General features: G+C 33.7%; 2 protein-coding genes and 1 pseudogene across 5 annotated transcripts; all 3 read left to right on the top strand.

The window, feature by feature from the left end:
- Window positions 95–10,808, top strand: LOC104736447 (annotated as a pseudogene).
- LOC104736446 lies at window positions 12,182–13,847 on the top strand. Of its 3 annotated transcripts, none has more exons than XM_010456430.2 (5): window positions 12,182–12,437; window positions 12,607–12,893; window positions 13,123–13,210; window positions 13,319–13,420; window positions 13,533–13,847. In XM_010456430.2, the coding sequence occupies exons 2-5, from the start codon at window positions 12,702–12,704 to the stop codon at window positions 13,622–13,624; spliced, it is 474 nt and encodes a 157-aa protein (XP_010454732.1). In that variant the 5' UTR covers window positions 12,182–12,437; window positions 12,607–12,701; the 3' UTR covers window positions 13,625–13,847. The 3 variants fall into 3 exon arrangements, with proteins under 3 accessions (XP_010454732.1, XP_010454731.1, XP_010454730.1); XM_010456429.2 differs by having other exon boundaries at window positions 12,586–12,893; XM_010456428.2 differs by lacking the exon at window positions 12,182–12,437 and having other exon boundaries at window positions 12,457–12,893.
- On the top strand, window positions 14,248–19,187 carry LOC104736444 (calcineurin B-like protein 4). Of its 2 annotated transcripts, none has more exons than XM_010456427.2 (9): window positions 14,248–14,538; window positions 17,462–17,656; window positions 17,773–17,855; window positions 17,948–18,007; window positions 18,109–18,217; window positions 18,305–18,357; window positions 18,447–18,527; window positions 18,648–18,760; window positions 18,913–19,187. In XM_010456427.2, the coding sequence occupies exons 2-9, from the start codon at window positions 17,569–17,571 to the stop codon at window positions 18,989–18,991; spliced, it is 666 nt and encodes a 221-aa protein (XP_010454729.1). In that variant the 5' UTR covers window positions 14,248–14,538; window positions 17,462–17,568; the 3' UTR covers window positions 18,992–19,187. The 2 variants fall into 2 exon arrangements, with proteins under 2 accessions (XP_010454729.1, XP_010454728.1); XM_010456426.2 differs by having other exon boundaries at window positions 14,249–14,538; window positions 17,517–17,656.

Genomic DNA, 25,571 nt, shown 5'->3' with positions numbered 1-25,571 from the left:
TAAAAAAAACCTCGTATCCATGCATGCATGCCTCGCATCCATGTTTTTTTTTTATGGGTATCTTCTCTTCTGAATCATGTGCTTTGAATTTCAGATGAGTAAGAAGAGACCGATCGAGAGAAGATTGTTTCTAGATGATGACGATGGTGGAGGAGATAAGTCTTACAGGTTCAAGGTTCTTTTGCCAAACAGCACTAGTGTGACACTCACACTTACTAACCCTGAGCCTAAAATGTCAATGAAGAATTTTGTTAATCTGGTGAAAGATGAATATGACAAAACCCGGAAAAACTGTGTTTTGTCCGGTAAGAAGAGGAAGAGGGTTGATTGGAATTTGGCTGTTAAATCTTATCTCGAGTTTAACGGTGAAAAGATTAAAGAGATCGTTCGATTTGCGAAGTTTAAGCCTGATTTGTGCAACATAATACGTCTTGATGTGAGTTGGTTGTTATAATCTTTTCATTATGGTACTTTCTCTGTTCTTTATGTGTTGATTAAGCTAATTATGATATATTTATGTTTCTTGATTAATCTCTGGATCAGGATGGGACTGGAGAGGCTTCTAATATGTATGAGGTTAGCTTTATTACATAGTTTTTTTGTTTGCTATGCTATGTATAATTGTCTCTTTAAGCTTTGTTTAGTGATGGTCTTGTTCTTTGTATATGCAGAACATGTGGGATTTAACACCTGATACTGATTTGCTTAGAGAACTACCACAAACTTATAGCTTTGAGACAGCTCTTGCGGATCTAATTGTAAGTTTCTCAGTAAAATTGCTTGTAAATATTGTTATAATTTTCTGTGTTTTGTGAAAATATTGCTCTTATTGACTTAATACAAAGTTTTTTAAGCGAGTCTTTTACAAGTCTAGTGCAGGGTCACTGTAGTTAGGGTAAGGGGTTTAGTAGTAGATTGTAGCTGGTTTGACAGCTCAGCAACAATCTGGTAAGTTCGTTAGATGAGAGCTTACGGTTTAATAGGAAATTAGCGTAATTTGGTATAATGGACTTGGTTTAGCGTAATTCTCTCGTTAACCGGCTTGGGCTCTATATTAAAATTTAAACCGGTCTTAGAGTTCGTCTTTCTCCATCAATGGTGATTTTCGCAAGGATCTCGGAGGAGTTGGTGCGTACTGATTCGGAGTTTCTGAAGAAGATTTTGAATCTCAGCACGAGAGCTGGAAGCAGTTTTTGAAACTTGTGCCTGAGAAAGTGGAAAAATTGAAGACATGTGTCAAGATGAAAGACACCCTCCAGGTGCTCGATGAAATGACTCTGAAAATAGCCTTTTTGAGATACTATGTGTTCGAGAGTGGATGAGAATAAGCCAGAGGTGAAGACTTATTCCTTTGGCATAACCGGCAGTTAAAATGCACTTAGGAGGCACTCATTACTAATTGGCAGGGGAGGGTTTGTTACAAGTATAAATTTGTATACTGTGGCTGCTCCAAAGACGAATCTCAAGAAGTCACCTCATTCTCATCTTGAGGACAATCTCATATTCGTGCTGGCGGTATTGTATGAGTCTTTCTTGTGTTAGTCTGGTGCAGGATCACTCCTATGGAGTTTGTAGTAGTCTGTAGCTGTGTTAACAGCTTAGAAACAATTGGTTCGTCACTTAGCTGAGAGCTAATACATTGAAATGCAGTTGGGAAGAACGAGTTGGTGATTCTGTTCTTGGGTTTAGATATGAGATTCTCTCGTTAATCAAATTCTCTTTATGGTGTAGTTGTTTGTTGAACTGAGTAAATGAAGTTTACTGGTTTAGTTATTTCATTGTTGTGATCTTTGCTTCTTTTTTTTGTAAAATATACCTCTTGGATCATCCTTTTTTTGTTCTGGTAAATTGTACTTACAAGAGTTTGATTAACATTTTTAGGATCATATGATTGGGTTTGACTGTGTTAGTTTTCTTGTTTATGAACTCCAGTTTCATGTTGCTTTGCTTATATCACAGGATAATTCTCTGCAAGCTGTGTGGTCTTGTTCGCCTGGAGATCGAAGACTGATTAGGTTTGTTCTTGTCCTAAAAGGTCATATTCTTCAACGAATTTTATCTTTTGAGTTCATGTAATTAATTGCTTTTGCAGTGTCGATGTTCTCGGGGATCGGATTTCAATCTTTGATTCTGGTCCTGGAATGGACAGTAGCGAAGCAAATTCTATTGATAAATGGTGAGAATCTTAAAACATGGAATATAAGTAACTTCACAGTTCAATCAAATTTTCCTTGCTCAAGTTCATACCGCGAGTTTGATCTTTAAGCAGTCTTCATTTTTCTTAACACTGCGCAGGGGAAAAATAGGGGCTTCATTACATAGGTCGCAAAAATCCAAAGCTATTGGAGGCAAACCACCATACCTTATGGTACTTAACTCTGCCTCAAGAATCTGAGAACATTTTTTTGCTTGCAGTTTATAAATTATCATGAGTCTTTCTACATAACAAGACATGCATCTTTGAAGTGAACAGTAATAAACTCGAGTATTTTACTAATCTGAGGAAGATTCACTATTTTGCTATGTAGCCATTCTTTGGGATGTTTGGATATGGAGGTCCTTATGCTTGTATGCATTTAGGAAGGTGAGTATTTTACTAATCTGAGGAATGATTGTCTGCCTCCCTTGGGTTCATTTAATCCTCTTCTATGATTAGGCGTACATTGGTGTCTTCAAAGACGAAACAGTCTAAGAAAGTATACCTTGCAACTCAATCGAGAAGCTTTGATTGACAATCGTTCTATCTTAGGAAAAAACTGGAAGGTGATAATATATTCATGATTCATCATCCTTCACTGCGTGTCATAGTCTATGTCATTAAATGGTGGATTTAAAAATTGTGAAAGGTTGATGGTGGAATGAGGGATCCTCTGGAGGAGGAACTCAAGTTATCACCTCATGGAAGCTTCACAATGGTACACACCTTATGCTATGTTGCTACTTGGATTTCTTAAGTTTATCTCTGTTCACAAAGATATTCTCCATGTTTGTTTATTCATATCCTGCAGTGATACCTTTTTATTGGAGAATTATGCTCTAATGATAAGATTGTGCTTTAATTAAAGTTTTTGGTGATGTTCTAGAATCCTAAAACAATCTGTCCACTTTCTCCTGCGTGACCTTAATCTATGCTCCTGGTTTCATGAATCAGCAAGTTGTATTGTATTATGCATCTGCTTATCTGAAACCGCTATTCTGTTTTATTTCCAGGTTGAGATATTTGAATCGGAATGTAAGATCCCAGAAATATATCAACTTCAGTGCAGACTTAAGGATATATATTTTCCTTATATTCAGGTTTTCGTTGGCTAATATTAATACAATATGTGGTGATTCCTTTATGGTGTTTCTTTGTCGGAGGTTTCATCTTTTCTTTGTCAACCTGTAGTGTGATGAAATCTCTAAAACTGGGAGGACTGAAAGGCCTGTAGAGTTTCAGGTGTGTCATTATTTCTAAACATGTTTGGGGTTTAGCAATTTTAGTGCTCTTAGTTTCAACCTTTTTCTAATTTCCTTGGTCGTTGTCCAGGTCAATGGAGAGGATTTAGCTGAGATAGTAGATGGCGAGGTTGCCACTACCAACCTAAACTCCAAGGGTCGAGAATTTTGGTTTCAGATTCGATTCTTTCATGGTGAAAAAACAAAAGGTATCAACCCTTTAACAGTTCAAGATGCTTCCTCTCAGTTAAGGGTCTGGCTGCTTTTGTTCCAGTATTTGGTAGCAAACAGCCTGAGCTATCTATCTGAAAATGTGATTAGATATTTTCAAAAGAACACATATGATTGGATTTAAAAAGTTTATGTCCTTGTAAACAAAATTTCAGTTGTAAGTGTAACTTACATAGAGATATAGAAACAGATAAGTAACATTTTTTATATCGGAATTTTCAAAGAACTTGTTATATTGTTTTTTTTTGTAACAGCAATGAAAGCTAATGTAACTTATATGGAGATATTGAAACTAGGGTTCAGTAAACCTTTTTTTCTTCTGTATAACGCTGAATTGGAATCCAGAATATTGATCATATTGTTTGGAGTCTTGACAAGATTTTTTTTCATCCAGGATCATTCCAGGAGGCAAATGCTCGCCTCAAGTTTGCTTATCTTCCAATCATACGGGTATGAGAATCCTTTCCAAAGAAGCGAACTTGACCATTGCTTTACCTTTCTTGAACTGAACACTTCAAGTTCTGAATTATGTATGTGACAGGAAAAAGAGAGTATTTACAAAGAGAGCAGTAATATTATTTTGGTAAGCTTAGAAAAGGAAGGATACAAAGTTTCTGAAAGCTTCAAAACTTTTAGTCGTCTTTATGTACGAAGACTTGGTCGTTTACTCCTAGAAGTATCTTGGGTTAGTCTTCTTTGTTCACCATAAGATGGTCTTCCTGGAGTTCTGCTACCAGACAATGTTTTGAATGATATTTGACTATTTTTAGTGCGTCAAGGAATTAAAAAATTTATGACTCTGGGTGAATCTTTGCTTGTGTTTCCAATATCTCTGTGTAGGCATCAATTCCGTTTATGGATAAGGGGGACAGAGCCACTACTTTGCAGAAATCGTGTCAAAGAGTGATATGCTTCGTCGGTATGATCCCTCACACATAGTCAATTGTAAATGTATCTGTTTTAAATTGTTTTAACCGAGCATGTTTCATCTGCACTCTTTGGTGGTTACAGATTTGGATGCTGGTTTTAGCCCAACGCCCTCCAAAGTGAGCTAACATTATCCTGGATATATTAGTTAATGTTACTAGTACAATTTTACATGATTATTAAGCATGCTTTTTGCAGACCGATCTTGCAAGTCAAAGCCCCTTCACTTTGGCTCTGAAAAACTTTGGTAGTAAATCAAAGGAGAAGGATAACGGTTAGTTTAAACCCATTTGAAATCTTGGTTTGCTGTTTTTCCAGCATCTCAGATACATTTAATTCTATGTTTTTACAGATGTCAGTTTTGTGCTACATAGAGAAGGAAAATCTTTGGTATTTGGGCAAGTGGACCAGGATTATAAGACTTGGGTTCTTGAGATGCACAAGACTTATGATGAAGAAGAGGCGTCAGGCGAAGACGACGCAGTCGTTATTTTCGATTCCTTGGATAACAAAGCTCTTTGCATTTCGCCTGATTGTAAAGGTATGAAGCTGCACACGATTATGTATGCCTAATGCCTTCATCAAGATATAAAAAAAAAACGTAATTGTTTTGTATAACCATATTCAAATATTTCCAATGAATAGCCCGAAACGTGCTGTAAAAGCTTCAGCCTTCTTGATATCTTGACTTGAGTGATAATATTGTCATATTTTATTTATTCGTTGTATAAATGATATTGACATGAGTGATAATATCTTGACTTGAGTGATAATATTGTCCCCAGCCTTCATGATATCTTGACTTGAGTGATAATAAATTATTTCCAATGCTTTTGAATTCTAGCTGTGAGGGCGCACAGTGTTATGAAGAGAAAAGGGATGTCATGGAAGCGTGGACAGAAGATCAGGATTCTGAAAGGTGCATGTGGAGGGGTTCACAAGAATGATGTCTATGCGACAATTGACTATTTTCTCGTTGAAGGTTTCGACGACGAAGCAGGCGGTAAGTACCGTCTCAACTATCATTTAAACTACATACTAGAACAATTTTGAATTGATCTATCTCTATGTTGTTTAATGAGCAGGTGATGCCAGGATAATATGCAGGTGATTTTTTTCCAATACTAGAAGAGTTCACTATCTCTAATTCTTGTATTCTGAATCTGAATTTTTGATCTAGGCAAATCAATTACTTTGAAGATGAGGGATGCATTCTTTCAATGACTAAAGGAGTTTCAAGATTGGAACTACGAAGTTCTTCATCTTTTCCAATCAGTATTATTGGCTCTGGAATGGTCAAACTGCTGAACCCTTAAATCATATTCTTTTTCTTTTGCATACTCTCTTAACTTCACTCTAAAAGATGTTTTTGAACAGTGTCTACCTTTAGATGAAATTGAATGGAATAGGAAAATTGAGAAGCAACGGGAAAAGGATCCTTCGAGAATTGATTTGCTGGATGAGAAAGATTGCAGAGCATTGAACATTGATGGGGTAGGAACGTCTCTCTTCTTACTAAAATGAGTCAGATATAGTAATAGGGGTTGCTGTTATAGTATTATTAACTTCCAGATAACGTTTTATTTATGAACATGCGATAGGAATCATCATTTGGTGATTCAGTACGTGCTGGAGAAACTCCCCCGAAACAGATTGTTGCAGTTGTTCGACCTGCTAGCTTCACATCTTCAAAAGTGTCGAAAAAGTTGGATCAGAAACATATTGTGAAGATGGATGGAAACATGCTCATGGAAGTAGAATTTCAAGATACGAATATAAAATCAAAGGATAAGAATACCAAAATTTTGTATTCACATCACTGTTTTCCTACATCCTTTAAGGGGTTTCATGGTCTCTACATCTTTCCACTTGAGTCAAAGCACCCCGACATGTTCAATAAAGCTGGCATATACAACTTTTGTTTCTCTATCGTAAGTGATGCTATAATTTTTATCTGCCATTTAAGTTTCTCGAGTAATCATATAACCAATTGTTCGAACACTTTCCTTTCAGGGGAAATCGATTACTGCTAAGAAAAAGGTGGTTGTTGAACCGTCTTCGAAGGTAGGAAGTTGGAAACTTGCTTCTAATCTTGAGTTCACGCAGCAGTATAATGTTCAGTAAGTCTTTTTTATTCTTCAGAACGGAACACACGTGTGACCTTTCTTTATTCCTGCACTTAAGATCTCAAATTTGATCAGTATAATGGTGTGTCTACAGGGTGGGTTCTTCACTTCCTCCTTTCTCTATCGCTTGCTTTGATGAACATGAAAATCAGATACCATTCACTTCTGTTCCAACTCTCGAAGTTGAACTGAAAGCCAGCCCCGGATTCGAAAGAAAGATTAATATGATTGAGGCCAACCTGGTAGATGATGGAATTCTCAAAGTCGAGGTATTTAACATCTTCAAGTACTAATGTTATTTCTATATTTTTGTTAGCGAGTGAGGGTTAGATACCAAATTAGGCTCCTAGTGGCAGCTGAAGAAGACCTGTGATGGCTGTTGAATTTCTGGCAAAGTCTAATCTTCTGAAACTAATGCAGAATATGCTCGTTGAGACTGATGGGTTAGATCAGATCAGGCCAGATTATGATGCAACCTTAAAGATATGCTCAAAGGACGAACCATTTTCCGTCTCAGTTCCTTGTAAAAGTAAGCCTAATGCTCTAATTTTGTATAGTAACAGTCTTTATATGTCTGTGCTACAAAATCTTGTAGTAAGATACGGGAAGGAGTTATCAAGATACACTTAAACGTGGAACAATAGAAGAGCTGGGAATGTGTCTCGATCAGTAATGTTACTCCAGCTAAATGACCTTTTTGTAAAATTTACTTTGTTTATGGAACTGAGAAAATTGACAACAGTAGGAAGTGTTTTGTGATACAAACTAACCTGATTTAATAAGAGTACTTTTGTGTAGAATGATTATTTAGTTCACAATCTTTTCATATTCCAGTTAATCCTGGGCCTATGAAGCGTGTTGTTGAGATGTATCCAGAGGCTTTGGAAAATTTGCTTCCAGATTCTATTGTTCAAAATTATATCTTGGAGGTATATGTAATAAAAGGTCTATACATTTGAAGTGTTACGTAATGAATAATTCCACTGAGTACAAATTCTTTTCATGTAGGTGTTTGATGGATATAATAACCATGTTGCAGAAGGGACTAATGTTCTGATTTGTACTGAGGGCTATTGTATCAAAGACTCGATGGACTGGAACCGAAAGGTGCGAGGAGCTTATTTTCTTAGAATAACCAACATCTAGGATACCATATTCTAAGCTTTGTTTATAGTTCATTGGTCTGTTTGGTGACTGTGTATTGACAAATGTTTTATTCACTCGTTAAGCTCATTGATCATGTCACAGGTTGATAGTTGTGGCTGCGTTGATCTGTCTGGAATTCTCCAAGTAACGGCCGGCTATGGGAAATCTAGTAACATCTGCCACCATTCTTTGTAAGATGTAACAAAAAATATATTCTAATTGTCTAATGTATATTTTTTTTTTTTGCTTTTTCTGTGTAGTGTCACTCTCGGTTATGTCTGGTATTGACGAGATCTTCAAGAAAGAGTCTATAATTGAGAAACGAGAGCTCAGGCTCTTAAAAAAGGTAAGTATCCGTAAAATAGGTTGATTGTTTCAATGCGTTTCTCCTGTTCTGAGTTCTGTCTTTCATCTTCACTCCCTACACACTTTTCATGTTTTTTAATCCTTTCTCATTCTGAAATTGATTGTTTTGATCAGCTGCCCGACTGCTGTACTGCTGGTACAAATCTTACAAACCTCAAGTTCAAAGTGACGGATTCAGATGGTGTTATTGATACTAGTATCCATCATGATGAAAATTCTGGATATTTTCATACCATGAGCACTGAATCTGATTCAAGCAGTGTTGAGAGTGAAGTCAGATATGCATTTGTTCACGGGTTCTGCAAAGTTCCTACAGTTTCCCTACCTAAGAGCGAGGGTGACTTTTCTCTTAGGGTTTTCCATTCTCGATTTCCCGAGATTCATATGAGCTTAAAGGTAGAAATTTGTGGACTGGGTTATCTTACAATATGTTTTTACCATGAGTAGAAAATGCAGGTTGTTGAGAACATGTCCTCTTAATTTACAGATTCAGCTAACGCCTGCTCAAACATTTGAAAGAGATGAGATTGGGTGTTCTACACCTTATCCAAGGATGAGTTTCACACCTCAATCAAATATGGCTTCAACCACAAATTCATCGGTGGCTCCAACTGGAGAAACTCCATGTTCACAGTTTAGAGTTTTGAACATTAAGGCATCGTCATCGACTCTCGGTGGCCAAACTGGCCTGATGGATATGGCACAGTTCACTGAGGTATGGCCATCACCATTTGAGCCATAAATATTGATCTTTACGTTTCATTTATGCCTTAGTAAAAGCAAAAAAAAATCTAGAATGATCTAACTTTTATATTCCGAGTTAACATCTCAATTTGAAAATGGTCCCCATTTCCTGCAGATCTTAAAAGAAAAACTCATTAGATACAGTGAACAGAGAGTGGAAGTAGATGAGCGTCTAAAATGTTTGGAAGCTGAACTAAACCAGGCTAAGGAAGAGTTTAATACCTTGCAAGGTAACTATTATCTTGGTTTAGATCAGACTGAAGTTGCATTGATGTTTACTGAACTGCCCTCATCTTTTATTCTGAAAACACTTAAAGCTTAATTTAAGAGTTTCACAAAATCGTTATTAGAACATAGTCTTATTTCAATAATTTTCTGAGACAAAAGAATGGCGAATGGTAGCACAAACCAACAATTCTTACCTGTTCATGTTGCCTTTATCACAGCTTCGCTGGAACCTCTCGGTGCTACGTTCCCAGAATGCCTGTCCACCAAAGAATCAATGATGAAACAGATTGAAGACAAGCATCCTAACACTGCTTCATCGGTTTTCTGTTATTTGTACAGAGAGGCTGCCCCTCCGCAGTCACTGCTTCTGTCAAAGAAAGGATTGTTTGGCCTTGTAGCACTTCTTGGTTCAGTTGCCTCCACCTCCCTTAGCAGGTGAAATCAATTTATAGCCATAGTTTACTGATCATAGTGTCTATACTTGGTCCAAAACTTTTGTATCTGAAGTTATATGGTATGACAGGGTGTTGTCTGAATATTTGGGAGAAGACATGGTGCTCGCTTTGGTATGCAAATCCGCACAATGTTGCTCGAGTAGTGCTGAGTATCTCAGGCTTCAATCTGAAGCAGTTAGACTTGGAAGATCTATAACCAATCATCGGTTTCATGTTCTATGTCTTGATGCAATTAGGTATTCTTTCAACTTTTGGATAGGTGCTTAAAATCGTTTCTGACAGAACTATAAAAGTTTTCTGGTGACCTTTTCCAACCATGCAGACCTTGGAAGGATGGACTTTTGGAGAACGATCCTCAGAAGAAATTAGCCATGGATGACCCGAAACTGTCCGATGGAGATCCCATACCTGGTTTCAAAGGCTATGCCGTGAACATGATTGATTTGGATACAGAGGAGCTCTGTATACAAACATACTCAGGATACGGGCTTAGAGAGACGTTGTTCTACCATCTCTTTGGGAATTTACAGGTATATGAGACTCAAAAGCAAGTTGAAGCAGCTCTTCCACACATCAATGGTGGTGGTGCAGTCTCTTTAGATGGTTTTATTGCAAAAGGAAATGGATTCATATATTCTGGGTGCAGGTACTTGACTTTTTCTTGATCCTATATCCATTTCAGTTCTTGCATTCAAACTGTAATGCTCAAAACTTGAAAGGGAGCTTATTATTTATCCAAATTTATCTTCGTTTCTTCTTCTTGTCCAAGTTAGCTTTTGAGTTTTATTCCTGGAATTGAAATGAAAATGCTGTTGATATGATCTTTGGTTTATTGGATCAGCAAACCGAAAATTCATTTCCCGATCACAGTAACGGAGAATGAAGAAGAGAAGCTGAGAAAATTGGAAGCAGCAAGAGACAGAGTGAGGATGGCAACGAAGAAGATAGAGGAGGAGAAGTGTTGATTGCGTAAGTTAGAGAAAAAAATGAAGAAAACAAATGAAGCTTATCGCAATGCAACAAACTCTTTAGAGCTAATCCAGACTCTGCCCCCTGAATGAGATTGAGTTATGAGTTAAACCGAACCTAAAACGATTCAAACAGTGATGTTACCTGTTGGTTTATCGGTTTTTTTTGGTGATTATAATAAGTAGTCACTTTTGTTCTGAAGATTTATTTTTGTTCACCAATTCTTTTTCAAAATTATTTCTGATTTTGTTTTTTAATACTTTGCTGCTATGATCTTTTTAATATACAGATATTCAGAACCGAAACAAAAGTATGTATAAGAAAATAGCCACATAGATAAGAATATTTCTTTTATAACCATGTTGATAGCAAAACCATGTTAAAAAACGAAAAGATCATTATAGCAAACCCACCTTTGAATTGCTCGGTTTTACATCATAGCAAACCCATCAATCCAACCGACAAGAAAAGAAAGATTGATTGTAAATAAAAAAAGGGAAGAGAGGTATATATGAAGTAGGGGACGATTTATCAATTTTACAACCGTGATTTTTTTGTTTGATTAATGAAAAGATGGGTCGACTTTAAATGATATACATAAGGATTGAACGGTGACCGTGGTGGTGAGAGTGCTTAGGACGGACAAATGTGTATGTAGCTTCATTTACTCTGTCCTAATACTCACGTCAATACTCACGTCAGCATCGGTAGATTATGCAATACTCACGTCAGCATCGGTATTAAGACAGAGTAATTGAAGCTTCATTGCAATGTATACTATCTCACCATAGCACTTATGTGCATTCAAAGTAGTGGAGGCAGAAACTACCAATGTAGCCTGATAGAAAACATTAAGAAACTTCACAAACCTTTCTATTTTACGCCAATCATTCGTCAAAGGAGGTCCTAACCTTTTTTCTCCATTATCATACTCAAGGAAATAATCATTGTAGAGCTTATCTTCGCACTCTATCCTATCCTATCGTACAATCCGCTATGGTACGGTCCAAAACAAATAGAAAAAAGTTGCCGCAAATTAACTAGTTTGTACCGATTTGTTGTTCGTCCTATTTTTAGAACAGATTAAACCACTGACGGATTTGTTAGTTCCAACCGCCGTCACCGTTCAAACCATATTCTTTAATTAAACTGAGACAAAAAAAAACTATATGGTTAAGAAAAACAAGAAAAGTCGATCATGACAAAAGTTATAAAGTTTAGGCACATGTAGTTTAATCAGAAATGTTAGGCTAGAGTAGGGATGTGAATTTGAGCCAAAGCTCTCATTGTAGGACGGGTATGAGTTGACAAGTTTCTACCCTTATAATAGCTGTGTATATTGTGGAATGTGGTTACTATAATTTAGAGGATTTTGAATTTGCTATGTATTAAGTAATTATCAATCATTTGTATAAAGCTTTTTGATGAATATCTCTCTCTATATATATATATATATTAACAATATGGTGTTCAGAAAATTATTAATATTTCAGATGACATCTTTTAAAATCTAGTTATGTTGCAAAAAAAAAATTATTTTCTATAAGGCTATCATTAACGGGAGAACACATGGTGTGTTCTAAGCCCAAAATAATTAATAAAAAAGAGAATAGTGGGCTTAGATCAAATTTTCTGGTCTTGAGTGAGAACTGATCTAAAGCCCTGTTCTCAATTGTTTTCTGTAACGTGATTGGTCGAGATGTTTTGGAGAGAGAAAAATATTCTTTCTTACCGCCGCCGTTACCTTCACCGTCTCCAGTAATCAGCATCTCCGTCGCCGATTTGCTCAAGCGTCCCCCTAGTAAAGGTGGACTCTTTAACTCGGAATTGAATCAATTGCGATGTTTGCTTATTAATTCTGTCTAGTATACATTTGATAAACCAAACTTTCGAATCAAAAAGCTCTCTCTTTAATTTTTTTATGATTGTTTACCTTCCCATTGCATTCCTCAAAGACTGGTTTTGTCGGTATTTAGATCGACGTTCTTCCAAAACCAATAAAGTTCCTTCTTTGACCGACGGGTCTTCTTCTGTTGAGCTTGGTTCTCCTTTGAGGCACAAAATCATTGAAATGGGACTTCAAGGGACTATGACTAAGAAAGATAGCGAGGAACACCTTTCCTCACACGAAGAAGATGAGAGGCCGCTGATCGGTGGTAGAGGTAAAGATGAAGTGCAGACTCTGAAACAGGGGAAAGCTATCACTACAAAGCAGATTGCAATGTACGGGCTTTACCTCGCACCAATTTGGTTTGTAACAGAGGTGTGTTTTTTTTTTCCTTATGCTGTGTCTATTGTTTTGATGGTGCTTGAAAGCACTACTGTATTGTCTTCAACCTCGGGACTGTTTACTCTTTTCATTGGTGTCTTTTTGGGGCAAGATACTTTGAACCTGTCGAAAGTAGTTGCTGTATTTGTCAGCATGGCCGGTGTGGTCTCATTTGATTACATGAGTTGTCCAACTTCATCAACCATATTCTTTTAACGTACAGTTGATATTTGTGTTTAGCAACGGGCAACGGTCCCTTATGGGAGATCTCTTTGGACTTCTCTCTGCAGTCTCATATGGACTATTTACAGGTTAGAAAATGTTTTTGTATATGATCCTTTAATGATTAAAAGATTTGGTGGATTTGGTGTGTTGGGGAGGATAACCTCGTGGCCACCCTTCTGTTATTGACAACACAGTGCTTCTTAAGAAGTTTACTGGTGAAGAAGGAGAAGGGGTTGATGTGCAAAAGCTGTTTGGATACATTGGACTATTCACACTTGTTGCTCTTTGGTGGCTTGGTATACCAATATCTTCCATATTATTTAGTATTGCAAGTGTATAATCCAAAACATACCATATGCGACAGGGAATCGTTTGTCTCTTAATCAAAAGTTTGGTTGTTTGTTTCAGTGTGGCCATTGACAGCACTAGGGATCGAACCCAAGTTTACGATACCACACTCTGTAAAAGTTGATGAAGTATACATTTGGTGGATCCTTTAATGATTTATGCTCGTAGGCATTTTCTTTTCCCTCCGCTTAGTATTGAAGACTATAACGACCTCCTTTGTTTTCACTAATAAGTTTGCTCCAAGCTTGTATAAACAGACTATTGGTGTTTGTTCTGTTTCATGATTCTGCTACATAGTTTTATATCTTTCGTTTGGGATAAACTGCTCATGTGATAATACATTAGTTAGTAACATCTTCATTTTGTTTGTCCAAATCTGCTTACAATATTCCAACATTTCACTATATCTTTATTCTAAGAACACCATAATTAGTTCTCCCATTTTTTTTACCTATGATCTTAACAACTGATCTAACATTATTTTTACTATATATTTAATCTAAGAACACAAAAAAAAGTTCTCCCATTAATGATGTCCTAAGATCTGCCTAATATATAAAAACCTGCCTGATTTTTTATATTTTGCACAAATTTTATTATATGATTATCTGTCAACAAGTGTCGAGTAAGAAAATAAAAAAGTGGGGTAAGGACTCTAAGGAGGACTCGTGGGGCTTCAAAACAATACTAGTAGTTAATATTTTGGTCATAAACGGAAGGGTTGAGGAAACAATAGTTTATATATAATTCACAACAACAATAATTTATATTCGTACTACAACAATAACAACATAATATAATACTATACTAGTTATAGAAACAAAAATATAGAGAAACCGACATAACATCGCGATCCATCTGCGCATGGATGGACACAAAAACCAAACCGAAGTTGGGAAGCCCGTCTTCTCTATTTAATTAGCTCTCATTTTGCTCCTTTTCAATTTCATCATCCTTCCTCTCCCCACACACATAACTATTATTATTATTCAAGATTTGAGAGAAGTGAAGAGTCGTATACAATCAAGAACACATAGAGAGAGATTGAGATTCACACATTTCTCAGGTTAGTCCTACTGTTTTACTCGATTTTATCGTTGTTTCTTCGATCCATCCTCTGCCAAAATGCAGCTCTCTTGCCAAATTGCTGAGAAAATCTTTCTTTATCTTTCCAATGGCTTTTTGTTTGGTGACATAATAAAAGATTATCACATCTTGAGTTTTTTCTTCAATAACAAGTTTAAAATATGTCCTGTTCTTAAGGAATCTTGTTACAACTTACAAGATTTAGCGTAATACGGTTAAATGTTGTAGAAAAACCAAACCAAACCATGATTCAAACCGGCTATATTGAGTGTATAGTTTCCATTTATATTCCAAATGGAAGTGGTTTTATATTGTTTTTCGATTTTTATTTCAGATTTACAAATTGGGATCATATTCGGTTTAGTTCAATCATTTTAAAGAGGGTAGAACTATGCGGTCAAGCTTTTGTACCAGGAGATCTTCTTATTATTAGGGTTGGTGGGTGGGGTGTATAAAACTAGTCGGAAGATTTTTTTCAGTACCAGATTAACATGTTTTGAGTTTTGTGTGTTTACGGTCAAAGGAGATAAGGAAATGACAAAATTAATTTCTTACTGAAAAAACGTAATAATGTATATTACTTGCAAGTTATTTTTCATTGACTTTTAAAAATACTTGAGAATATAATTAATTATACCCAAACGTCATTTTTTATTTGCTGCATGGCCGGTTTGGTTTAAGCAACAAAACCTTGAACCTTTTCGTAAACAACGATCGAGATGATAACCGGTCATGATCATTTGGTGGCTCCACCACACAAAGGAAAACAAAATTTGGCCCACAAAATTGTCTGAAATTTTTCTTTTTAATTATTTATTTACATAAAAAAATTGTGATAGAAAATCTCTACACAGTCTACAGTCTACACCACCACCTCCTATTAGGCATATATACTGTATGTTACTAATGCATGGTTCTTTTGTTATTTTAGCCTTGAAAAGAATTACTAAATTTGAGGTTCCAAGTCCAAGCTTTGCTTGCATATGGATCGCGGACCTGCTTTTGTGTATATGGTTATATAAAAAAAACGACTTCACTTAGCTATGTTTGGATAAATCATAATTCTACTCTAAAAAGAAAAAAAAATCATAAATCTACTCTAAACCACTTTCTTTTAAACATTTTGATGAAACGCATACAATTTCCTACAATTATTGAATAAAGCAACAAAAAGTTATCTCATACTCGTGATTTTCAATAAAGTATCACTTTGTATTATTGCATAAACGGGGGTCCGCTTAGATTGGAACTCTTCTCTATTCATATTCGTCAAAATTCCATTATGCTACCTCTAGAGATCGCTAAACGCTTTTGGTCGCTTGAATGTGTGCTTGTGATTCTGTTGGACAAATATAGGTGCAAATTTCTTTAAAGAAATAGCTATTTACTAGAAAAACATTGACTGATTCATACAACATCGATTAAGATTTGATCCGGTATTTGGATTTATGCGTTATCTATACATATACATATATCATAGGAGACTTTGATAAGTGATGGCAAAAAAAAAAAAAAAAAGGAGACTTTGATAAGTTATCTCTGTTATTAGGAATATAATAAATAGGACTAAACAAATCTCTCTCTTATCTGTACACCTAGACATACGTCATTGATTATCTTGGCTATTACGGCGTGTTGCCTAGCATCTTCTACGACTTATATGACTTTTGGTTATCATTTTGTTTATTTGAATCATTACTAAATTATAGATTAAACAGGGAAAAGGCTTTTTTGGTTCTAGTTTTTGGCTATTTCGGTTAATGAATAATGTTTGGGGAGAGCTTAATTTAGTTGTTGTGAAAGCTACATTACAACTATCTTTATTATAATGCGTGGTAACTTGGCCAACTACGTCTTATGCATTTATTACTTTTTAAACTATACCAATGACATAATCGTCCGTATATAGCCGTCGACTTCTTTTGTATATTACTAAAAGAAATTTGCACAAACGTCTTTGTCAAACTTTTTAATATCAGTTTTTTTTTTGTCAAACTCTAAAAAGTTTTCAGATTTAATAAATTCCGCTTGAGATTACCACGATAATTTTAATGATATTCTAATAATACATATTGATTTCAGATAGATTTTCTGATGGAAAAAATCCATAGGAAATTTCTGACAGTTTTCCAACAGGTTTCCGATATATTTCTCAGAAAATTTTTAAGGAAAACACGTCTCTCAGAAAATGCTCGGAAATTTATTAATCCGTCTGTAATATTTTAGAAATTTCTGACGAAAACCCGGTCGTCGGAATATTCTCAGAAATTTTTCAAAACTTTCGACGGCTTTCCGGGGGACAAAAGACCATTGGTTTATTCTAAGAAATTTCCGACGGATTACTGAGAAATTTACCACTATGATCCATTCATCCTTGCTTTACAAACCGATCAAGTATGCTACATTAGATATCCATGGACAACTGAAGCAAACGAACCTTGGATCAATGTGATGTTAATAAATCCTAGAGGAAGTATTGTTGGGATTTTCGATGAAAGTGAACATGAACTTATACAACAAAACTCATTGGGTACCATAGAAGCGGTTGAGCACTCTTTAGAAATTTATCTTGTCGTTAATTTCACCAATTTTGTAGATGAAGAGGTTTACAGACATTGAGACATAGATAAACTTGGGCATACGTTAATGTTTATGTAGGTTTTTATTATGTCGTGTACATGTAAACCCCGTGATATATTCTTTATTTTGTTTTCGACGTAAATTCTGAATTTCGTTACGAACGGTAACCTCGTGGTTGAGTTTGCCAAAAAAATAAAAAGAACCAATTCGTGTAGAGTTTGCCAAGAAAAGTCAATAACGTGACAAAAAGCAATTTACACTCTAGTTATTTGCACTCGATTTTAATTGGTTTGTTCTTGGACTTTTTTTTTTTTTTTTGGTAGAAGAACCAGTGAAAATAAAAGTATAAGTATATCGATTATTTATGTGTGGCTGTAGAGTGAGAAAAGCAAAGACTACTAACAGTTGAGAGAAGTTAAGGTGTGGTTGTATGGGCTGCTCTGTCTCGAAGAAGAAGAAGAATGCAATACGCCCGCCTGGATATGAGGATCCTGACCTTCTTGCCTCCGTCACGCCATGTCAGTTTCTTAGTTTTAAATCTTCTTATTATCATGATTTCAAAAAAAATGTTATAAAATTTGGAAAAAAGAAAACTGATTTTATTTTACTTTTAATGTTGGTTGGTGACCAATAGTTACGGTAGCAGAAGTGGAAGCTTTGTATGAACTATTCAAGAAGCTAAGCAGCTCAATTATTGATGACGGACTTATTCATAAGGTTTATTCTTTCGTTCTAAAAGTGATAATACATAAACTGCAATTAGGCAATCTATATGGCTTAGCTAAAAATTTAAAAGTGTGATGTTGCAGGAAGAGTTTCAGCTGGCTTTGTTCAGAAATAGGAACCGGAGGAATCTCTTCGCTGATCGGGTATGTTGTACATTACGTTATTTATCTACCTAGACTATAGAAAACATATGTGTATATTTTTTATATAAAGTTCTGTTTTACAATATGTTATATATACGCAGATATTTGATGTATTTGATGTGAAGCGAAATGGAGTGATCGAGTTCGGGGAATTTGTCCGGTCTTTAGGTGTTTTTCATCCAAGCGCACCGGTCCACGACAAAATCAAATGTAATTCTTCACATTCATTCTATGTTTTAGTACTCTATTATTTTCTTATTAAGCTATCTGAAAATGAATTTTATCATGAATTTGCAGTTGCTTTTAAATTATACGATTTACGACAAACTGGATTCATTGAGCGAGAAGAAGTGAGTCCATTTATTTTGACCCTAATAACTTTGTGTGTCGTCTTGATCTAACATGTATACCATAATGACCAAAATTGTGTTTTGATTAGTTGAAAGAGATGGTTATTGCGCTACTTCATGAATCTGAGCTAGTTGTTTCCGAAGATATGATCGAAGTAATGGTGGATAAGGTAACCCATCACTTCCACACCGTTGCAAATATGTTTATAATCATCTTAGATTCTAAATATTGAAGAATATAATCTTGATGATAAATAATCTGTAACGAAATGGTGGTATATGTTTTGCAGGCTTTTGTTCAAGCAGACAGTAAAAACGACGGAAGAATTGATATAGATGAATGGACAGATTTTGTATCCTTGAATCCATCGCTCATCAAGAACATGACTTTGCCATATCTAAAGTGAGTTTATATTAACTAGCTCTTACTAATTTATGATGGTTAAGAGTCTAATCTCATATGTTTCAACGATCATGACCAACGTTGAACCAAACCGACCTATTTGATGAAAATCAAAATGATTGATCATATACAATGTCTTGGTAAAACTGTAGGGACATAAAGGGAACTTTTCCAAGTTTTGTTTCATCCTGTGAAGACGAAGAATTGGAGTTGCAAAAGCTATATTTCTAAAATAATCCATGCAAGGAAGATAAAAAGGCCATCCTTGTCTCCTTCGTCACTGTTTTTTCATTTTACATTTCACATTTTTGTACAAAATCTTAGAAAAGATGATATATATATCTATATATATATATATATAAGTTAGAATTTGAAAATGGCTGTTTAGGCCGGTCTTGGTAAGGATCTTGGACTTGCCTTGTGTATATGCATACTATGCTAGATTTGATACTACCGATTCTTCCAATTCACATATAGAATTGCTCCAAGCGATTCTTCCAATTCACATAGAATTGCTCCAAGTGATTCTTCCAATTCACATTTAAAGTAAAATTTTATATATACTTTAGTATAAAATACTTTTCAAAACCCTATGAAAAACATTTTTAAACCTTTTAAATTTTTATAAATATTTGAATAAAATCTTCGAGTAATAGTTATTATCCAGAAATACCTTATAAACTTTCTAAAACTTCAAAATTTACAGATTTAATAGAAAATATTTTTGACAACAAATAAACGAAGGAGCATTTTTTGAAAAGAGATACATCAAAAAAAGATTTCTCAAAAACACTTTCAGATTCTAAGTGTTGCTAAAACAATGACTTTTTTGAATGTGAAATAATCTCTTATCTTATTTGGAACATATTAGAATCGGCACTATGGGAAAGTTTTAGTAGGAGTATATATGCAAATTTACATAAATTTGTGGTCATATTAATATTCAATTGAACATGTAATTAGTACACTATATAAAACCTAAATTTTAAAATGTAAAATCTACACATGGTGATTAATAATTAGTTTTTATTTTTTATTTTTTATTTTTTTTTATTTTATGTTTTTTATCATATGATATATAATTAGCTACTCAATAAATTAATAAAAATTAACTTAGCTCTAGAATTCTTTATAAATATTTAATTGAATAACAACAAGTAATTGAGGAAAAAAAATATATACAAATCAAAACCTGGCTGAATTTGTGAGTCATCCATCATCCCTCACCCAACATAAAACTTTCTCTCTATGACACGGCCAGATAGCTGAATCAGTTCCTCTCGATTTGTCTAAGTTTATTATACCCTTATCCGCACTCACTTCATCATCTCTCCCAACCTCTCTGATCATTCATTCAGAATGTAAGCCCACCCCAACTTCAACTCTCTAATCTCCTTCTTCCTCCTTCACCTTTCACTTATCTCTATCTCAAATTGTCAATCTGAAAGATTATATTTCTCTGTTCATGCGGTATATATTTGATAGTTTGATGCTGAATGATCAAGATGGAGTTTGACTCTTTGGTTTATTGCGATTTGATTTTCAGAACCATATATTATCATCTATATAATGTTGACTCTTTTTATGTATATGTATCAAAATGTAGTGCAATCATTTAAAGGGGTTTGGTATACATTGTCAGATTTTGTTTTGTGATTCAAGGTTTTTCTAGTTGTTCGTAAGATCCTTAGCTTGTTTCGAAGAGCTCTAATGTTATGTCTTTGTAAATTTCAGATGGCCAAAAGGGATAACTTGCTTGTTTTGCCGCAGGAGGCGCAATGGGATAATATTCAACTATTATAGTTTCAGCTGCTTTCCTCCCCATTTCGTATGGGACCATGTGACGCACAAGTAATTACTGGGCGTGTATGTCTATGAACGAGGAGGCCTTGTTAGGATGAGTGAACACATCCCATCATTTGCTATATATGGGTAAAACTTCAAATTATATCAGTTTCATATATATCATTACATGGAAAAATATATAACTCCCTCATAAGAAAATTATTTTTCTGGGTTAGCAATGAAGAGAAAAAAATTATTTGTAACTACACTATATAGAGTGTCAAAAAAACTAACTACAATAAAAAAACACTATAATGACTAGTCATGGATAAATATAGACAGTCTTGCTTTGAAACAGAGAAATAACTATATGTAAAGAGAATTAGTAAATTACATTAAAAATATACATAGCTAAATATTCAAATATCTTAATAAAATTATGATACAAATCTTAATATAGATGAATTTGCGAGAAAAAGTCATATATCCTTAAGATTAGACATAACTCTAATTACACAATTTTTTTTCACACTCTATATTGTGTAGAATATACAATATGTTAGTCTACATAAACAGAATGAAATTAAAAACTCTTAAGGCTAGCAAAATGAACAAAAAAAATCCATAAGAGAAACATAAATTCAAAGCCAATAATGGTAGGGAAAATTTATCTTTTAGAAAACTAAAACCCTCTTGTGCCTATTTAATTGCAAAACAGTATGTTCAAGGACTTGGATAGCATTTAAGATCATATAATCGGTTATATAAATTAACATATAATTTACAGTAGAAAATTATTTTAAAAGTATAGTTTTTAATATTTTCTAAAGGTAAAGTAAATATTTATAAATTAACGCTTTTGATTGTTTGATATAAGTCTATAACCGAAAATAGCTAAATTAAACTTAATAAAAGCAATAACTGTATCTAAACAAATGATATGTTTTTTAAACTATCATTCATATCTATAAATAGAGTAAATATTCAATCGGTGAATAAACATAAACTAAAAGTTCTTTTTTTCCTTTACCAAAAAAGAAAAAAACAACTTAAAGTTTTAAAACATATAAAAATGGGAAAACTTAACATCTCTATGGTTTTTCTTGTGGTTATCCTTGTTACGATGAGTGAACACATCCCATCATTTGCTGCAGAAGTAAACGAACCAAAAACACTGTGGAATCAATGTGTTGTCAAGATTAGCCCAAAGTGTGCATTGGATGCAATAGCTCAAGTTTTCATGAATGGAGTCGTCTCGGATGCTTGCTGCAAGGAGCTTGTGACAGAAGGAAAAGAATGTCATGATACACTTATCAAATATATTGCCGATAGACCTAGTTTGATAGCACGTGAAGCCCAATATTTGAAAAAAAGAGATGATTTGTGGGTTCGTTGTGTTTCTGTTACCAAAACCTTATAGATGGCGTAATGATGTATGATTNGTAGCACGTGAAGCCCAGTATTTGAAAAAAAGAGATGATTTGTGGGTTCATTGTGTTCTGTTACCAAAACCTTATAGATGGCGTAATGATGTATGATTGAATATTTTAAAATAAGATATTTATTTAAATAAAATTATTTCTTTTTATTTTTTATAATGCTCTTGGGCTATGTAAACTCTATATATGGGTAAAACTGCAAATTATATCAGTTTGATATGTATCATTACATGGAACAATATATAACTCCCTCAAAATCCTAAGATTTTTTTTTTTTGGGTTAGAAATGAAGAGAGAACAAATTATATGTAACTAGACATGTCAAAAAAACTAACTACAATAAAAAAACACTATAATTACTTGTCATGNAACTTAATAAAAGCAATAACTGTATCTAAACAAATGATATGTTTTTTAAACTATCATTCATATCTATAAATAGAGTAAATATTCAATCGGTGAATAAACATAAACTAAAAGTTCTTTTTTTCCTTTACCAAAAAAGAAAAAAACAACTTAAAGTTTTAAAACATATAAAAATGGGAAAACTTAACATCTCTATGGTTTTTCTTGTGGTTATCCTTGTTACGATGAGTGAACACATCCCATCATTTGCTGCAGAAGTAAACGAACCAAAAACACTGTGGAATCAATGTGTTGTCAAGATTAGCCCAAAGTGTGCATTGGATGCAATAGCTCAAGTTTTCATGAATGGAGTCGTCTCGGATGCTTGCTGCAAGGAGCTTGTGACAGAAGGAAAAGAATGTCATGATACACTTATCAAATATATTGCCGATAGACCTAGTTTGATAGCACGTGAAGCCCAATATTTGAAAAAAAGAGATGATTTGTGGGTTCGTTGTGTTTCTGTTACCAAAACCTTATAGATGGCGTAATGATGTATGATTGAATATTTTAAAATAAGATAATAATTTAAATAAAATTATTTCTTTTTCTTTTTTATAATGCTCTTAGGCTATGTAAACTCTATATATGGGTAAAACTGAAAATTATATCAGTTTTATATGTATCATTACATGGAACAATATATAACTCCCTCAAAATCCTAAGATTTNTTTTTTTTTTTTTTTTTTTGGGTTAGAAATGAAGAGAGAACAAATTATATGTAACTAGACATGTCAAAAAAACTAACTACAATAAAAAAAAAACACTATAACTACTTGTTATGGATAAATCTAAATAGACAGTCTTGCTTTGAAACGGAGAAATAACTATATGTGAAGAGAAATTATATTAAATATATACACAGCTACATATTCAAAGATCTCAATAAAATTATTATACAAATCATAATATAGATGAAGTTGTGAGATAATAGTCCTATACCCTTAAGATTAGACATAACTGTAATTGCAAAAAAACATTTTCACACTATAATATGTGTAGAATATACATTATGTTAGTCTACATAAACACAACTAAATTAAAAACTCTTCAAGCTAGCGAACCCAAAAATCAATAAGAGAAACACAAATTCAAAGCCAATAATGGTAGGGAAAAACTTATCTTTCGAAAAACTAAAATCTCTTGTGCCTTCTAAATTGCAAAACAGTATGTTCAAGGACTTGGATAGCATTTAAGATCACATAATCAGTTATATAAATTAAAATATAATTTACAGTAGAAAATTATTTTAAAAGTATATTTTTTAAAGGTAAAGTAAATATTTCCAATTAACGCTTTTGATTGTTTGATATAACTCTATAACCAAATAACTACATTAAAGCTTAATAAGTTAATAAAAGCAATAACTGTATCTAAATAAATGACATGTTTTAAAACTATCATTCATATCTATAAATAGAGTAAGAATATTCAATCGGAGAATAAAACATAAACTAAAAGTTCTATTTTTCCTTCACCAAAAAAGAAAAAAACAATTTAAAGTTTAAAAACATATAAAATGGGAAAACTTAACCTGTCTATGGTTTTTCTTGTGGTTATCCTTGTTACGATTCGTGAACACATCCCATCATTTGCTGCAGAAGTAAGCGAACCAAAAACACTGTGGAATCAATGTGTTGTCAAGATTAGCCCAAAGTGTGCATTGGATGCAATAGCTCAAGTTTTCATGAATGGAGTCGTCTCGGATGCTTGCTGCAAGGAGCTTGTGACAGAAGGAAAAGAATGTCATGATACACTTATCAAATATATTGCCGATAGACCTAGTTTGATAGCACGTGAAACCCAATATTTGAAAAAAAGAGACGATTTGTGGGTTCATTGTGTTTCTGTTACCAAAACCTTATAGATGGCGTAATGATGTATGATTGAATGTTTTAAGATAAGATATTTATTTAAATAAAATTATTTCTTTTTCTTTTTTATAATGCTCTTAGGCTATGTAAACTCTATATATGGCTAAAACTGCAAATTATATCAGTTTGATATGTATCATTACATGGAACAATATATAACTCCCTCAAAATCCTAAGTTTTTATTTTTTTGGGTTAGAAATGAAGAGAGAACAAATTATATGTAACTAGACATGTCAAAAAAACTAACTACAATTAAAAAACACTATAATTACTTGTCATGGATAAATCTAAATAGATAGTCTTGCTTTCAAACGGAGAAATAACTATATGTGAAGAGAAATTATATTAAATATATACACAGCTAAATATTCAAAGATCTCAATAAAATTATTATACAAATCATAATATTGATGAAGTTGTGAGATAATAGTCCTATACCCTTAAAATTAGACATAACTGTAATTGCACAAAAAATTTTTCACACTATATAATGTGTAGAATATACATTATGTTAGTCTACATAAAGACAACTAAATTAAAAACTCTTCAAGCTAGCGAACCAAAAAATCAATAAGAGAAACACAAATTCAAAGCCAATATTGGTAGGGAAAAATTTATCTTTCGAAAAACTAAAATCTCTTGTGCCTTCTAAATTGCAAAACAGTATGTTCAAGGACTTGGATAACATTTAAGATCATATAATCAGTTATATAAATTAAAATATAATTTACAGTAGAAAATTATGTTAAAAGTATAGTTTTAAATATTTTTTAAAGGTAAAGTAAATATTTACCAATTAAAGCTTTTGACTGTTTGATATAACTCTATAACCAAATAACTACATTAAAGCATAATAAGTTAATAAAAGCAATAACTGTATCTAAATAAATGACATGTTTTAAAACTATCATTCATATCTATAAATAGAGTAAGAATATTCAATCGGAGAATAAAACATAAACTAAAGTTCTTTTTGTCCTTCACCAAAAAAGAAAAAAACAATTTAAAGTTTAAAAACATATAAAATGGGAAAACTTAATCTTTCTATGGTTTTTCTTGTGGTTATCCTTGTTGCGATTAGTGAACACATCCCATCATTTGCTGCAGAAGTAAGCGAACCAAAAACACTGTGGAATCAATGTGTTGTCAAGATTAGCCCAAAGTGTGCATTGGATGCAATAGCTCAAGTTTTCATGAATGGAGTCGTCTCGGATGCTTGCTGCAAGGAGCTTGTGACAGAAGGAAAAGAATGTCATGATACACTTATCAAATATATTGCCGATAGACCTAGTTTGATTGCACGTGAA

The sequence above is a fragment of the Camelina sativa genome, chromosome 13 (assembly GCF_000633955.1).
Source record: "Camelina sativa cultivar DH55 chromosome 13, Cs, whole genome shotgun sequence".
Taxonomy (NCBI): Eukaryota; Viridiplantae; Streptophyta; class Magnoliopsida; order Brassicales; family Brassicaceae; genus Camelina; species Camelina sativa.
Note: the sequence above shows the minus strand (reverse complement) of the source record. Positions and strands in the feature narration are given on the sequence as shown.